Source organism: Electrophorus electricus, chromosome 6 (genome assembly GCF_013358815.1).
Source record: "Electrophorus electricus isolate fEleEle1 chromosome 6, fEleEle1.pri, whole genome shotgun sequence".
Lineage (NCBI taxonomy): Eukaryota > Metazoa > Chordata > Actinopteri > Gymnotiformes > Gymnotidae > Electrophorus > Electrophorus electricus.
Window position 1 is genome coordinate 13,361,441 of NC_049540.1, and position 18,118 is coordinate 13,379,558.

Genomic DNA, 18,118 nt, shown 5'->3' on the forward strand with positions numbered 1-18,118 from the left:
GGCTCAGCTAGGTGGGTGCCTAGTCTAACAGTCTGATGGTTGTTAGTCAGTCCTTGCTCCAGTAGCAGATAGGTTGGGAAAGTCTAATGTCAGTGACTTTAGTGAGCAGTCTGCCCAGAATGAGGATGAAGGCAGAGGTAAAGTCTATAAAAACCATCCTCACATAGCTCCCCTGGTGTTCACTGCTCTATGTTGAGCACTAACAATGTAGATATTTTTGCCCTGTAGGCAAACTGGTGTGGGTCAAAGGTGAGTCAGAGTCTGGCTATGATGTGCTGCAGGTCCAGTCTCTTGAAAGACTTCATGATAACTGGCATGTGTCACTGGATGATAGTCACTAAGACCACTGATGAGACCACCAGATGGTAGTCACTGAGACCACTGATGGTAGTGTAATGATTGTGGCAGATTTTGAAACAATGTGGAGGTGTCGCGTCTGTCTCTGGTGCTTTCACCACATGGCAAACAAAGAAACTATTTAGGTCCTCTGCCAGCAAGGAATCTCTGTTGACAATTGCTTGGTTGCTGGTCTTGTAATTGGTAATGTGCTGGATGCCCTTCTGCAGCCACTGTGGGTTGTTGATAAAGTGGTCCTCAGTCTTCCTCTTGTAGTACTCTTCAGCTTCATTTTAGCCTCTCTTCAGGTTGGCTCTAGCAGTGCAGAATACAGACCTCAATGACAGTTTTGACATCCTTTGCCATCCAGGGTTTCTGATTTGGGTACACCTTGTTATGTAATATTTTAATATAATAATAGATTATTATGTTCATCTTTAACAGTTAAAGTTATATAAAAAATATCTTAGATCATAATATCGTTAATATTGCAAAGTACGAAAAAATAAAAACAAAAACAAAAACAACACGTAACTAAGTAAACAAAGAGCGGTTTATCGAAAGAACTAGCGAGTAAGAAATGGCGGGCGGTGCTACACGTCGATCCGCGGTCACATTACGAGATCCAATGAACTCCCGGAGACACGGCGCCACATTTGAAAGTTATCCGGAAGCGACAAGCCTTTCGCTGGCAACGATGTTTTGTGTACGCGGTTGACATTGACAACTCGTTTGGATAATTTTGGGTAAAACCCTCTTATGTTTGTTTGGTAAGTACAGTCTTATTTAAATATTCACGACTATTGTCGTTTTTAGGCTAACGACATCACGTAAATAGAAACGTCCTGGATAAATAGCTGTTAGTTAGCTAGCGTGAGCTAGTTACGCTAACGAATGTAACCACACGTACGGGTCGCCCTGCTTTGACACCATGCAAGCTTAACTAGCTACTAGTTTAACTTAGTTAAGTTAAATGTGGTCAATTCAGCAATAGCTGACTATCTAGATAAGTAGCTGATTACACAACGCCTGTGGTTTTCAGGCTACCCTGACCGTTATTGAGTTAGTCACTCCATTTCTTTGTGCTTGACCGTTTGCCGCCAGCCCACGGTGGTCATTTCGAACAGCCCAAATAAGGCAACACCTGCTCTGAGACCTTATATCGCTACCTATTGCCTCTTTATTGCACTCTTTATCATTTAGTTATAATGTCCACCTAACATGCACACTGACCAGCATATTCCCTCCAGCAATGTTGAAGTTCAAGTATGGAGGACACAGTAGCGTTAAAGATTTGGTCTCGGTGGATCCCATCACGAGCCGCTGCTCGCGACTTAACCAGCTGTTACAGGTAACGGTTGCTTCCTGTTTCTAAACACTGTAATCAGTAACCAGTGTTGATTGTTCCTTAAAATTGAGCGAACCGTGATATTCAAACTGTTTGTTTTCATAGATAGACAGTTCATTGACAAGAGTCTGTGTAGCTCCCTTCATTATGTATGTTTTTTTTTTGTCGTAATTACTGTATAGGGGAAGAGCGGTGTGTACGGATCTGCTGGAGTGAGTGGGCTGACGAGAGAAGGCCTGCTGGATGCTCTCGTACTGTTGTATCAGGAGTGCACCTCTTCTGAGCTCATGAAGATCAAACATGTGGCCAACTTTGTCCACAAATGTAAGGCTTCTTTTCTGTTACGGATTTAATAAAAATTTGTCTTGAAGCCTTCCCAAGCTATAAAAAGTTTCCAAAAATGTACACTCTCTTTCACTGGCAATTCTGTAGCAAGTTAGTCAATGTGTGCTTTCATTCAGAGTCCATTTATAAAGACACTGTATTTGTTTTGCCATCTGTCTTGGTAAGGATGTGGTATAATGTCTTCATGTTTTATGGGTGTGTGTGTGTGTGTGTTTGCATGTGTGTGTGTGTTTGTTTGTGTGTGTGTCAGTCTCTGAAATTGTCACAGAGCTCCAGGAGCTGCAGCCAGGGAAGAGGGATTTTGAGGTGAGGGGAATTGTGGGGCGCGGACGGTTCGCTGAAGTGCAGGTGGTTAAAGAGAAGGCCACAGGAGACGTGTACGCTATGAAGGTCATGGAGAAGAACTACCTTCGCGCTCAGGAAAAGGTGAGTCACCTTCACACTGAAACACATTATCTCCCTTTTCTCTGCTTCACACATTTGCACACTTGCCCTCCAACTTGCCTTCCAAACACTGTCTGTCCTCTAGGTGGCGTTCTATGAGGAGGAGCGGGCCATCCTGGCTCTCAGCAGCAGCCCTTGGATTCCACAGCTGCAGCACGCCTTTCAAGATCAGGATAACGTCTACCTGGTGAGTGACCACACACTGCAATCACTTCTCCACAGAAGAGCTAACCCATGTCCACTCACTAGTTTTAGCTGAGAACAATCATTTCAAGTTGTAGTTTGTTTTTAATAAGCTGAATCAAATGAGTTCTCTTTTGGCTTGGAGTCTTATTGTCCTTTTTGGGTACACTGCACTGTCAAATGATACTACACAACATGGAAAGAACAAAGCATGTTGATGGCCACACCCACACGTCGGGTACAAAATGGAGACTCAATCAGGACTCTACACTCTATCCTGAAGGTCAGACTGCATGTTATGAATGGGCTCTTACCGATTGTTGGCACTCTGACCCGCGCGCTCTCGGCCTGGCCTCAGCCCCATCTGGGGGCCTTTAATGGAAACAGACCTAGAAACATTAGTGACACAGTATTCCCTCTGTGCAAATCATTTGCGTCAGGTCCCACCAAGCCATATAGAAAATGAAAGCTTTTAGTTCATTTTAAGAAAGTGAGGCAGAGAAATGGAGAGAGGACTGAAGCTTTCAATTCAGTTCTCAGAAACACAGAGATAAAGAGGGATAGTGGGGGTGCTGCTCAGTATATGACTGAGAGAAGGGCTATGGGCAGTGTTACCTCAGAACACTGCAGCTTCTGATGCTTTATTTCTCTTGCTTTTGTGTTGCTGTTCTCGTTGTCCTGCGTATATCAGAATAATTATCCGAATAATTTGGGTAATTAATGTATAATAACATAATTTGTACGAAAGAGCCACAAAAGCAATATTCACCATTACGTGCTATCTGAAGCATGGTGTTCTGTTTGCAGTTTACCATTTGCTTTTCTTCTCTTGGCATACTCCTCAAGTCCAGCAGAGGGCGCCCTAACCATCTTTGCTCAAGCCTCTTCAAATCCAAACACTTGGGATCACATTAGAGATGGCACAATACCAGTGTTTTATACCGCTCCGATATCAGTATCTTGCATTTGAATGTCATCCGATATCAATAACGATCTGATATATCTTTTCATTAAAAACCTCTGTGGAGCTGTGGTTCAGGGAAATTGTTTTGTGTGTGATGTATCATAGATGCTATTTTTACATGTGTCATGCATGGATGTGACAGTAAATATACATTTAAAAAAAACTTTGTTTACAAGACAAAAGCATTTTTCCCTGCATTGCTTTACAGTCAGTGACACAAACAATCATATTCTCATTTTCTCTCTCTCTCTCTCTCTCTCTCTCTCTCTCTCTCTCTCTCTCTGTGTCTCTGTCTGTCTGGTTGTCTCTGCTCAGTACAGCTGCCTCACTTACTCACTCACTCACTCACTCCTGAAGTTTACACTAGTTTGCATTCTTTTCACATTATTAAATGCAACTGTCATTCCACATCAACTTAATCACTTTATAATAGTTATTCTTGTGAACTTCAGCAATAAATCTGTTCTACCTGCTATAAGCCAAGACCAGAGGAGACAGAGAGAGGCTACTTGTACTTTGATTCTCTTTACACTCGAGCTCTACTTAAAACAAATTTACTCTGATAACGATAGCATGATGGTTATTATTTGTAGCAATAAAAAAAACATTCACAGAGTTGATGGAAGTTTATTCTCCAGCTTCTTATCCAAAGTTTCAAGTCCACTTTAAAATTCAAGCTTTTCATATGGTTTGAAAATACTAAAGCCACAGAGCAATTAACTTCATGAATTTAGAGAAGCATAGGGCTTTATTTGTTCACTTGTCCTTTCTACTCTCCAGATCAGTTTCTGCCAGGCTTTTGACAATCTTTCCTTGACCCTGGACTTCCTTTACTTCCGGCCAATCTAGGAACATAATCCTTTGTGTGTGTGTTTTTCTGTTTGTTTTTGTTTTCAAGAAGGGATTGATAAACAAATTGCAGTTGCGGATCCATTGTTGTGAACCATTGTTGTGTGGAAATCACATGTGTGCGAGTGCATGGATATTTAAATTTGAGCATAATAGTTTTTAATGGTTAATGGGAAGAAAACGCTACAGTCAAACCCCACAGTGGTGTGTAAACTGTGTTCAAACTAAACAAGCTGTTATCATGTGACCTGCTCAAACTAGCCCAGCTGTTATCACATGCGGCGCGCTGCTGCAAAGTACTGCCATGCTGTTTTCAGGCTGGATTTGTGATGGTATCAGATCAGTGTTAAGCATTTCATGGATACCTGATCCAGCGTTTTTTCGCTGATATTGATGCGATTATGATTCGTGGTATCGAATTGGTGTCACCTCTAGTTCAGATCTTCTTTCTGGCTTCTGCATTGGGTCTTCAATCACATGGACAGCACAGCCATGCTGGGAGTCTACACAGGATTATATTTGTATTGAAGGGAATGAATGGTTTGTCCTTGCATAACTTGATAAAATATGCAATTTCAGGATTACCTGGGGGTAATGCTGAAATCTGACTATGGCTCTTGCTGTTGCAGTCCTCTGGGAGCTCGGACCATTCCACGTGGATTATTTAAATTGGTTGACTTGATGACAGCTGACGTGTGTAGATAGGTTTCTGTGGGTGGAAGGAACTGTGGCTTGTGATGGGAGTCTTCAGTATGACCGAGTGGGCAAAGTTGTCGATTTAATTCACTGATTTTATTGCATGTTTTGTCTACTAATGACAAGCCTCTCCATTAAAATATGACTTAATCAAAGGTTGGTAGTTAGTTTTACTTGTCTGGATTGGAATTTGTTAATTCCCCCAAGACCATGTATTTAATTGCAGTGTGTGTGTGTGTGTGGGTGTGTGTGTGTGTGGGTGGGTGTGTGTGTGTGTGTGTGGGTGTGTCGCAACACAAACGCACACACTCCTACACCCAGTGCCTATGGATTGACAGAAGCTGTGTTGTTGAGAAACCCCTTCTCATTAGTAGTGGGGTGTGGTAAGATTGAAAGCCTACAGGAGAAGAGTGGGATTCTCTTGAGGGTAAACAGACAACTCTAACTGCACACAAATGATTTCCTCATTCCAGCCAAACTTCCTCCCCATATCGCGCTCTCCCCAAGCAGATGCATAAACACACACACACACACACACACACCAGAATTAATCCGTCTGAGTGTTGGGCTCAAAAGACCCTCACTACCTTGTTGCTAGGTAACATGGTTTAGAATGCTGTGGTTTCTGTTTATGGTTTGGCAGCTTTGCCTCCCATTCATGTGTGTTTTTGCATGTGTGTGCATGCATTCTTTACACAGCCTCAGAGCTTTTTTGAGTGTGTATGTGTTCTAGCATCGGTGTGTGTTGAGTGATGTAGAATACACACATTTCCTGTGTGTGTATTACAGCATTGTCATATGTCCAGTAATCCCAGTGACCTAAACACAGGTATTTGTGAGTAGGAGTGTGTGTGTTTGAGCTAAATCTGAATGTGTTCATGTGATGTGATGTGTAATCAGAGAGGCATCATGCCAGACTGAATCAGACATTTCACATCCATCTGCATTTGGGATGGGGCAAGCAGCTGCCATGCAGTCTCTGAGAATGGATGAAATCACAGAGATCAAATACTTAGTTTGTGTGTGTGTGTGTGTGTGTGTGCGCGCGCGCGCATTCACTGCACATTCATGTCTGTGTTTGCGATTGAGAGTCCATCTGTCAATACAAGATGAAGATTAAGAGAGAGAGAGAGTGTGTGTGTGTGTGTGTGTGTGTGTGTGTGTGTGTGTGTGTGTGTGTGTGTGTGTGTGTGTGTGTGTGTGTGTGTGTGTTAGTCATGCTTTTCACAATGCATGTGTTTTTGGATATTGTTTGATTCTAATAAATATGTACATTGGTCTGGATAAGAGCTTCTGATAATTAAACTGCATGCACATCACATGCACACTGGCTTCTGACATAACCAGCCCAAAAAGCATAAAGGCTGACCGCTCCACCTTTGTATCTTTGCCTTTATCAAAACCATTTATCTGTAAAATAGTTTTTCTGGCTCAATTTTGCTATAAGCACAAAAATACCCATTTTAATAGTTAACTCTATACATTTTATACTATTAGATTTTAACCATGTTGTTATGGTTCTCAAGAAGTAACGCTCATTAAAAATTAAAAGAAGTACTTCTTACATGGGTAAGTTTAATAGGTAGAGAAAGCATTAAGACACATCACAAAAACAGAGGAAGCTATTAATGTTGAAACAGTATTGGTGCTATATGGAGATTCCAGCTAAAAAATGGTATTAGTGCTATATGGAGACTCCAGTTGAAATTTAATTCCATTTAATGGGGTAACTGTAAACAATCATTCAGCCTCTTCTCCATTCCCGATTCCGACTTGGGGTGATTAAAGCTCGATTGAACATGCTCGCACTGGTTTCTCAGACAACTAGCCAGCGGTGCAGCTCTTTTTATCAGTGAGCACAGTGATGCTTTTCAGTAGCACCCATCAGATACTGAAAGAAGATGCGAGGGGCGGATCTTCTCGGGCAAAATGTGCTCGCGCTACCCATTTCAGCTGTCCTGTGCTGTCCCCCCGATGAGGCCTCGCAGATTTTCAGTGGCTTACTGTGCCACCATGACCGCTCACTTCTAATCCACCTGTTGCAAGTCTTTAACAGAGTGCTGTAAAATGATGCACAGTAGCTGGGGAAAGGTGTGCCTGTTGTGCTGTAATCCTCCCCCAACCCGCTCCTCTGCAGCTCACAGCGTTACGTTGCGTTCGTGCCCACAGGTGATGGAGTACCTCCCAGGAGGGGATCTCATGGCACTGCTGAACAGATACGAGGACCAGTTTGACGAGCCAATGGCTCAGTTTTACCTGGCAGAGCTGGTGCAGGCCATAAACACTGTTCACCAGATGGGATATGTGCACAGGTGAAGGATCCTTCATGTTGGTACAAATCACATGCCTCTCAGACTGGACTCACGCATAAGCAAATCTCAACACTTTACTATCACTCAATTTCTTTTCCTGTTAATAAGCATATTGGTCTTGTTTGACTCATATTCAAAATTCTACTTAGTACTCAGAGTGCTTTTTACTGCCCTTTTCCTTTCAGAATCTGGTTCTATAATTCTGTCTGTCTGTCTGTCTCTCTTGGTAGAGATATAAAGCCAGAGAATGTTCTTATTGACCGTACAGGACACATTAAGTTGGCAGACTTTGGTTCCGCTGCTAAACTGACTCCCAATAAAACGGTAATCCCAATCTTTAACAGTTAGAAATGCCATAAAGGCTATAAAAATGTAAACAAATCCCATTGGGTTTTTTTCTTGCTGGTTTTGCTGTTGATTATAGTGGTGGTGATGAATATAATACGCTGACTAATATGTCTGATTTTATGGTTCAGGTGGGCTCCTGCAGGCTTCCTGTGGGCACTCAGGATTTCCTGAGCCCGGAGGTCCTCTCCTCCCTGAATGGGGGCCATCAGAGCAGCTATGGTCCCGAGTGCGACTGGTGGTCTCTGGGTGTCATCGCCTACGAAATGATCTATATGAAGTCGCCTTTCACCGATGGCACGTCAGCCAGAACCATCAACAACATCCTGAACTTCCAGGTAAGATCAGCAGCATCTGCTTCTTAGAAAAATGAGTTCCACAGTTTCACTTCTGCAGCAAGTACACTGCTGAGAGTGACTAGTACCATCTGCTCTGTTGGTGGTGTGTGATATTATTTCACAGTTTGCGTTATTCTTAAAATGGGTCTGTTTTCCGCAGTAAGTGCGTATGTTCTCACATTTATTCTGTGCACGTGTTTCTTTTTCCCTCCCAGCGCTACCTCAAGTTCCCAGAGGAACCCACGGCCAGCTCGCAGTTTGTGGACCTGGTGCAGAGCTTGCTGTGCGGGGCTCGGGAGCGGCTGGGCTACGAGGGCCTGCGCTCACACCCCTTCTTCTCCAGCGTAGATTGGAGCGGCCTCAGGCACGGTGAGACTCACGTTTGAGAATGGAAGGGTAAAGCGCTTTTGCTCTCTTGGAAGATCAGCCCCACAGTTAACAATAGCAGTTCACATGGTGTGAAAAATATCCTTGTATCACCGCTGTTCTAGCAGTATCTAGAAGTGGTGAGCACCGTACCCTTAGTCTCCTCCAGTCAGCTCAGTGTTGAATTCATGAGTTACACTTTGAAATGCAGATGTTGGTATTGATAATGTGAAGCGTGTATACTGTAGCTCTGGGCCATTCCTTGACGTGAACCCCTAATGATCTTGTGTGCGATTTGTTCTTTAATGGTCTGTAATGAGTTTTGTGATGCAATTGGCAGTAGCGTATACATGTGCGTGTTCGTGTCAGTGCATAGATTGTTGTGTAGATTAGCAAGGCAGTCTGAAGTTAAAGACTGAGGCTCTGATTTAAGCAATTAAGCCTTAGGCACACAAGTCTGAGTGCATCTCTCATATCCTCTCCGATTGCAGAAGCACGGCTACAGAGAGCCAGACATACACATGCTCTTACCCAGAGCGACTTACAATTTGAGACTTCCCTGCTACAATGTACCACATACACATCATAATGCACATTTGAGCTGTTCTTGTACATAGATTGGCCATTGTAAACCCATATTTGATATCACCTTCCAGTGTTAAATACTGTTAAATTTCACCAGGCATGCACACATTGCCTTCTTATCTGTAAGAGTCTCCTTGCCGTTTGGGGGATTTCTCTAGTATTAGACAGATTTTGAAGCATGCAGGTGTTCCCACTGGGATGTACAGCCAACTTCTGGCTTCATGGTGCAACATTAAGCTTGCAGCAGGGTAGTAGAAAATTTGCCATTTTAGGATGTTCAGATAGATTTCTATTAACCCCCCCCCCCCCCCCAAACACACACACACATCCCACCACCTGCTAAAATGACATGAGATTGAACCAAGCTTGTTGGGTGCCACAGCCCATCCTCTCCACATAAAGCAGTAAGGAGGAAGATGTTACCTGCTTAGTGTAAGAAATCATGAGAAGCTCCCTTCTGGTGTTTTAAGCAGTTGCTACAGATTTGAGGATATAGAGGGTACAAACTATGCATTTACTTATTTGGACCTTTCTCCTCAAGGCAGTCAAAATATCAGCGGTATAGCAGGGTGTTCCAATGACGATTACCAGGAGCACAGTGCTAATCCCTGGTCAACATGCATTAGATAACATGCAGTTGACCTTGTATTAAAACACCTAACAGTATGCTAATATGAAGTGTGTTTTGCACTCTGCAGGCCAGAACTTCCAATAAAGGTGCCGTGATGAACATACCCGCCTGCTGGGGTCTCGTGAAATGGCCGCATGCTTGTTTATATGACCACCCATAGCAGGCTCGCAGCTATAAATCCTCACTTTGACAAGCTTATAGCAGACAGATTTTGTTCAGACTGGCTCATAGAGACCTTGCTGTAATTTCTGGTGATTCTGTAGTTTTGTGTTGTTGAGCAATTATTGGGATTAGTGTGTTTCTTTCCGATCCTGTCCGGCTAAATGCTGCACTGATTCTTTAGCCTCTTTGGACTGTTAAACAGCTCATATCGTGAGATGGGTAATGATGCTAATCGTTAGCCATTGATGTTCAGCCTAAAATAACTCACCTGTATGCCCTCCTGTGGTGATGATTTTATTACTTCAAAGTTAGTTTCCAGGCATCCTTTGTTCAGCCTCTGCAGATAACTATAAAGGATCAAAAGAAATCAGAATGCATTAAAAAGGCCTGTGGGCCCCAAACCGGTTGATTATGTATACAGAACTACCTAAACTAGCTCATAAATATTTAATTCACATGGTTTTGAATTGAATGTCACATGGAGGTATTAAGTACTACTATTACTCAAATAAACTGAGTCACTGCTCAGGACTGAATGACAGAAGTGCTCATTTGCCTGCAGCAGACTGTAGGCTATTCTCATGTGCTGAAGAATGTTGTGTATTGCCCCTGTAAACAGACCTAATGGTGATTGTATGTGATCTTAGCAGAGTTTGAAGTTGTTAAGGGTTAGCATGGTCTTCAACGTCCTGTTTATTGCACATGTGTGCATGCGTGCGTGTGTGCACTCAAGCGGGGTCAGTGATGTTTTTGGTGGAGATGCAGAGAGTAATAAAACATCACAGAAATATAGCAAATAAATGCATTTTGGCAGATTTTATTTTTAAATAAGCACAACCCCCCCCCCCCCCCCCCCCCCCAGTAACTTAGAATATAAAGGTATTTACAGGTTATACCGAGGACACTGGTCCTAGAAGATTTCTGGGTCAGAACTAATGGAAAATGTATACTGTACTATAAATATAGTTATTTAATGCTTGCTACAGAGTGGCATCATGTGTAGTATTGTGTGTGTGCGCCTGCATTCTCTTGTGTCTGAGTTGAGTTCAACATACTTGTTCTAGTTAAAGTGATCAGGTTTACACAACAAATGTCAGCTCTTTGGGTTGTAGTACTATGTGCAAGAAACATACAGCTTTTCTTTGTTCTTTGTCATTCCAGAGTGAGTAAAATTTCTAGGACTCGTCACAGCAAGGAAAACATTTAGGTTACATTGGTTAATCCATGTCGAGAAATTTGTGTTCACAGATTTCCTTTATAAGTGTGACTTTAATATCCTCTTTTCGGTTATAAATCTCATTTACTTTGTAAAACAGCTGGAGCCTCACAGTTAAAGACTTTTCCCTTAATTTTAACAATAAACCTATTATTATAATGAAATTACTCATTATTTAAAGTACCACACACATCATCTCAGATACCACAAAGATATCTCATTATTTGAGTAATTTAACATAGAATAACCCTACTTAGTCTATACTGGCTGCCTTTAAGTAGACAGCTGTTGTGATGCAACTTGTGCAACTTGACTGAAACGGCCTGAAAATTCTACTTCAAATGATCATTTTGAATGCAGCGACATACAGACAGTTCAGTAGTAATAATTCATGAACTGAAGAGCTTGTTTTACTTCCAACAGCTGTAATGTGTTTTCTGTTTATTATAATATTGAGTCATGTTGTGGTAATGACACCCAATGGAAACCTGAGATTCAACCCACCCCCATTCAAAAATGTGCTGCTGCTTTCAGCTCTGTTTGAATAGGAAGATATGATTCTAAAAATGGAAGATTTCTTTATTGACCTAAGTGTGTAATTGATCAGGCATGCTAATACTGTCCTGCGGTTGCCACAGTAACCTGGCATTGCCACACATTCAGTCCAGTGGAACAAATTTGGAAAACCACTAGCAGAATGTTTACGTTCGTGTGTGTGCGTGCTCTTCTTTATTTGCAAGCCTGCATTTTAAATTTGTTATTGAGTGTTTTTGAGCGCTCAGGGGTGTGTGTGTGTGGGTGGGTCGGTGTGGGTGTGCATGTGTGTGTACACAGGTATTCTTCACATGTACAGAGAGATTACAGCCTTTCTGTGTCTGTATTTATGTGTTGGATATATATGTCTGCATTTGATATGCATATGTGTTTGTGTACATCTGTGTGTATGAACATGCAATTGAATGTGTTGGGTAGAGTGTGTTTGTGTACTTTTGTGTGCAGATCCAGCACTTGGTTTAGGCTGTGACTCAGACTGATGAGCTAAGGCTGCTGCAGTGATGGAGAGAGAAAGGGTGTGTGTGTGTGTGTGTGAGAGAGGGAGAGAAAGTGTGTATGAGAGCGTGCGCGCACGATTGAGTGAGGGAGAGTGTGGATGAGGGAGGGAGGGAGTGAGTTACTGCACTAGAACCTCATAACTGAGACCCTCTCTCCTTTTCTCCCTCCCTCCCTACTTCCTTCTCTCTCTCTCTCTCTCTCTCTCTCTCTCTCTCTCTCATCCTACCATCTCCCACTCTGCTCTCCTCTCCAGCCGTCCCTCCCTTCGTTCCCGCGCTCCGTGCTGAAGATGACACGTCTAATTTCGAGGAGCCGGAAAGGGCCCCTCGGCGTGCGCCCGCTGCCCAGCGAGAGCTCCCGCGCCCGGGCTTCCAGGGGCAAGACTTGCCCTTTTTAGGCTGGTTCTTCAGCCGGGCCCTAACTGCACTGGCCAAATCGGAGTGAGTACCTGCGTACGCATGCATGCGCACACACACAAAGCTGTTTAGTGTCATATCAGAGGGGACCGGTTTTACCAGCGCAGTCACAGCTGGTAGGTTGCCGCCGAGAAGGCGGCAGGATCGCCACGGCGACTGTCACCAGGCAACATTGTAGGTGAGTGTCGGTCTTGCTGTATCCATGCAGATGTTTCTCCCTGGTAGCAGTGGTCGCAGCTCTTTATCTCGTCGGCTTCCTTTCTCTTCTTGCTTGTCGTTCACACTCTCTCACCTTCTCTCTCCGTTGCGATGAATGGGAATTGTGAGTTCTGAGTAGCATTAAAAAAAAACAACAAACAAACAAAAAAAAAATACACAAAAAGCAGTGTGTGTGTGTGTGAGAAAGAGGGAGTACTCATCCTTTCAAACTGCTCATCTGGTATTTAATTAATGTGTTATTCATGCGAATGCAGCAGACTGGGAATCCCCGTGTGTGTGTGTGTGTGTGCAAACTACTCACAAACATTTTGAAGCTGATTGTTCTCTGTCTTTGCTGCAGTGCTGTTTACTGGATCGCTTTGGTTTTTTATGTGCATGTGTGCCGCCTTCGTTGCTGGTTTTGCGTATTTGGTATGCGTGTGCACACCTCCGTGCTTTTCTGTGCAGGTGTCCACATATGCACATAAGACGGGTACGTGTGTGTGTACGGAAGTGTTTGTATGCATGCATGGGTGATCTGTTTTTTTGTCGTTGTTGTTGTTTTGTTGTCCTCTGAACATGTGACACATTACTGGAGTCTGTTTCCACGGCACCTCGACTAGTCGGCTGTTTTCCGTCGTATTGGACATATAGTGTGGTTTCGGTACTGGAAGCAGATCTAAGATCAGCACGAATACATGGTGTTCTCCCTGCTTTATGTGACAGAATTCCCCTCTTTACCGCACTACATGGCTATACGGGGGGGGGGCAAGAGCCTGAATGGCTGACTACAGCGGGGAGGGGAGCAAACAGAACAGTAGGGAGAAGATGTGAATGGCAATAGCGCTATAAGAAACACTAAACCTTGACTGAGAGGAAGACTATTTCTATGGTAACCAGAGGGAGTTTCCTCTTCAGCGCTCTCTCTCTCATGTTCCCCCCTTTCCCTGTACCTTTTGCCCCATCACTCTCTGTGTTTCCCTCTTTTCCTCATTGCCATACACATTGCACGTTTCCCTAATGCTGGAACACATTTGCCTTGTTGGCTTCTGGCCTCTTCTGCAACCCTTCCTTTGGCCCTGGTGTCGGGGCAGATTAATGGCCCACTGAATGCAGAATAAGTAGAATATATAAATGAGTGTGCTTCTCTCTCTCTCTCTCTCTCCTTCCTTTTCTCCGTGCTTTTATATGTGGTTCATTCTGGCATCCAGTTTTAATGAGCGCAGTCTACCGCATAAAGGACTAATGGGGACTGCAGTCCATCTTGTCTGATAGAGCGACAGCTAGCTTGCATCTCCGCCACCTGATGCGTGTGCGCGTACGTCTTGCACTGGGTTTGCGATATAGGTGTACTTTCACCTGCTGAGCTTTAATAGCCTTCTGCCATTTATATATCTCACTTTTGTAAACAAATATGTGCACAGAATCATGCGCATAAACAGGTTCCCCACTTTCAACCCCACATCCGTCCTGTCAGTAGATATCACATCAAACCAGACTACCAGTCTCTACGTTTAGCACAGACTCGCTGATTTGGAGTCAACGGGCTGACCCGAGACTGTCCATGCTGGAATTACACTCAGCTGAAGTGTGTGTGCGTGTGCGTGTGCGCAGGAAGTGCGCAGAAGCCCAGTGTCGTGACTACCCGCCAAACATATACCGTACACCTAGAATACTCTCCACGTGTTTTATCAAGTTCCGCAGTGAGTCTAGTGGTCTCGCGTCCATTCTGGGACATTTACGGGAGGCAAGAGGTGCTGTCTGTCTCCTCACATATGAGGTGAGATCGGTGTGACATGAAAGTTTTGATTTACTGCGTGGTGTGCTCTCCAACGAGGGTTCCAAAACTACGGCGCAGAAGGGATTAGCTGGTCCTGTGGATGCTGAAGCGAAATTAAGTGCTTGTGAAAGCCTGTGAAAAATTCAGTTTTATCTTCACCTCCAAATCTCTCAGAGTGATGATTGGAAGAATGCTACATGTCTCCCCCTGTGTCTGTCTCCCTCTCGGTCTCTCTTTGTCTCACTCTCTCTGTCTGTCTCTCTGTCTCTTTCTGCATCCCCTGCCACCCTCCTCCCCCACTTTAACTTTGTAAGGGTAAAAATAGATTTCTAGTGTGAATGCTGAAATGAAACATGTTAATCTTGTTTTCTTTCTTCCTCGCTTGATTTTATCATGCAAAAATATACAGCTCTACAAACACAGGAAGCCTGATCACATTTGGCGTTAACTGCTCATCCCAATTCCCAAACCAAAATGCTGAGTAATTGTAAATCATTCCTCATTAAAAGCTTTGCTGTTTGCTCAAGTCATATTTGACACGTTTGAGGGAGGCGCCGTGCCCTGCAGCACACTGGGTGACTGCTGATATCCTGTTCACTCAGGAAGGCCTCTAATTGGCATGTTTTTTTAGAGAGCGCTGGTGTCTAGTGTAGGGTTCACGGCATAATGGCCATTTTAGTGATGAAGTGTTCTTGTGTTTGAGCTGTAATTTGCTATTTAAGGGTGGGTGGGTGTGTGGTTGTGTGTGTGTGTGGGGGGGGTGTTGCGTGTTGCTGTCAGTGAGGGCTAGATCGTGTGTGGCAACATTTGTCTTGGTTTTCAGTTTGAACCATAATCTCCATTAAAAGTGACACAGTGGTTAGGTAAACAAATGGGATGTTGGTGTGTTCTCAAGACCCAGTTTAAAATAGATGCTGTGACTCACTGGCTTATATCTTGCAGTTGGATGTTTTGTCTGTGGTTAGCAACCATTCTTACTGAAAGTGTGAGACATGAAGACCTGTGAGAAGTCCATTATGAAGACAGTCCAGTGTGAGTTGAGCACATTCTTCTTTTCGTTTGGCTCAGTAGGAATATGCTCAATGCCCATATGACATAATGGGCATGTTCAGAGGTACCAAATACCTAACATTGTTCCCAGGTAGCACACCAGCATTGTGATCTCATTCAAGTACATTCTGTACTTGGATGGTTTTTAGCCCACCCAAGAAGAGGCATATTGCACAGTCCACATCAGCCAGGCGGAGGTCTTTAATGGAGTTCTGGTCTTTACTGGTCTGAGGTCAGCCGGGACAGTGCTGAGTAGGAGTAACTGGCTGGTATTTGGGTGTTAGTCTAGCATGCGCACATTTTATATATATATATATTATATATATAATATAATATAATATGATCATCTCAGTTTGAATGAAAGGGTTAATAGTGTGTCTGCATTGTATCTGGGGGAGTGTGTGTGTGTGTGTGTGTGTGCGTGCGTGCGTGCGTGCGCGTGCGCACGCGGGTGGGTGGGAGAAGCCATGCTTCCTGATGCAGACTTTAGGATCAATGGTGGGTAGAGATATGTAGTCAGCAGGAAGTATTTCTACAGTGATTCATAACTGATTCCTCCGCAAGCCACAACCTCGAGTAACTCATTTACCCATTCACTCACCCAATCTCTAGGCTCTTGTTCCCAACCTCGAGTAACTCATTTACCCATTCATTGGATTCTCATTCTTAACCTGAAGTTGCTCATTCACCTCTTCACAGAATTCTAGGGCTGCATGATATGGATAAAATTTCTATATTGTGATTTTCCCTACATGCGGCAGTTGTGGTATGCGTTGCCGAATATTAAATCGCTTAGGTGAACCCATGATGTAGCATGAGTTTAAAATGTGGTCTGCATTAAGTAAAATGATTCGTGTTTGTGGCTCACTCACAGGATGCTCATCTGGCACATGTGAGATTGGTCAGCATACTCACTGTACATAATAGAAGCATTGTTTGCATTCTTCAGCCTTCTGATTAACTGACATTATGCAGCCATACTGGATTCCACACTTACTTATTCACCCATTGACTTCACTCTCATTTTAAATCTGAGATACTTATTCACCCATTCACAGATTCTCATTCTAAACCCAGAATTAATTATTCACCAATTCACTACACTCTCATTATCCGAGTTACTTATTGACCCATTCACAGGATTGTACTTCTAAACCCAATGTTATTCATCCATTCACAGGATTCTACTTCTAAACCCAATGTTATTCATCCATTCACAGGACTCTACTTCTAAACCCAATGTTATTCATCCATTCACTGGATTCCATTAGGAAACAAAATTTGACAACTAAAATTATAGTATTTTTGTGCTCAGTTTTTAGATTTATTTTTTTCTATTACATATGGTTTTTAAGTGAATATGTACATTTAATTATATATTACTTACTTGTAAATATTATTACACTTAAAGTATGTACAAATGTATTTTTAATTTATGATTTTTGCATATATTTGGCCTTAAACATCCCATTTAGTGTCCTGCTTTCACGTTCCTTGCTACTGTTTTCACATACTGTAGTATAGTACATATTCCATAGTACACTGGAGCAGAGAAACTGTGGGTGATATTAACACATATTTGAATTCATTGTGCAAAAATACATAATAAACAGGTATTTTGCTTGGAGTAGAATCATTGTCTATTATTCTAAACCTAGAGTTCATTATCTAGAGTTAGGTATTCACCCATTCATTGGATTATCATTTTCAACACAGTGTTATTCCCCCATTCACTTGATTCTTATTTTAATTGCCATTGGCATAACTAAATTCTAGAGCTCATGCACCCTCCTGCAGTCCAGAGTCACACTAGAGAATTTGAAACGGTCAGCAGCTACCGCTGCGCATCACTTTGCTGACACCAGCTAGCTACACCCCAGTCGAAGCCCACACCACCCTCTGCAGATAAAACAAAATCTCTTCTCCATACCTTTTTCATCTCCATACATTCAGACAAAATGTTGGCAAAACTCGAGTGCCTTTAGGCATTAATTACAGTACATGCTGTAGCCAGTACAGTGTCATCAGTTTTGTCATCTGCTTAGAGTGAGTAGCAAAATGGACAAACAGCCGCACTCCCTTTAGATATGGGACGTTGGGCAACACAGTCCGTGACCTCCCCAAGCAGATCGAGGTTGGACGTTTGAGCAGCTCTTGTCTGCTAAAAAACTTGGTGGTGTTTGTTAATGTTTTCCTAGCGTTGATTTTTTTTTAAATTTTTAAATGTTTGTATTTTTTTGTCCTTTGTCCTTTCCTCCCTGTCTTTTGTGTGCCAAGCTTGGTTTCGGGTCGGGGGATTTTCGTTGTCAGTTTGGCTTGTCCGTCATCCTGCATCCTCTTGTCCTCTGGATGTCGAACAAGTGCAAGATTGTCATCAGCGGTCATTCCGGCTGATAAGCCCAGGCCGTCAGGCCCCCGAGGGACCTATGTGGAGGCAGAAAGTTGCTGCTGAGAGTGCAGTGGATGAGTCTGATCTCCCCTGCCCGTCACCGCCACTTCTC

The 18,118-nt window shown here is 43.2% G+C and overlaps 1 protein-coding gene across 1 annotated transcript in view; it reads left to right on the plus strand.

The window, feature by feature from the left end:
* The first annotated feature begins 1,016 nt into the window (after nt 1-1,016).
* The window catches only part of cita (citron rho-interacting serine/threonine kinase a), a 53,337-nt gene continuing 36,235 nt past the window's right edge, over nt 1,017-18,118 (plus strand). Inside the window, exons 1-10 of the mRNA XM_035527458.1 lie at nt 1,017-1,106; nt 1,587-1,687; nt 1,867-2,008; nt 2,280-2,455; nt 2,559-2,660; nt 7,335-7,477; nt 7,708-7,801; nt 7,954-8,160; nt 8,376-8,529; nt 12,427-12,613. Of these exons, the coding sequence (XP_035383351.1) occupies nt 1,589-1,687; nt 1,867-2,008; nt 2,280-2,455; nt 2,559-2,660; nt 7,335-7,477; nt 7,708-7,801; nt 7,954-8,160; nt 8,376-8,529; nt 12,427-12,613 (1,304 nt within the window). The 5' untranslated portion in view covers nt 1,017-1,106; nt 1,587-1,588. The remainder of the gene's footprint in view (nt 1,107-1,586; nt 1,688-1,866; nt 2,009-2,279; nt 2,456-2,558; nt 2,661-7,334; nt 7,478-7,707; nt 7,802-7,953; nt 8,161-8,375; nt 8,530-12,426; nt 12,614-18,118) is intronic.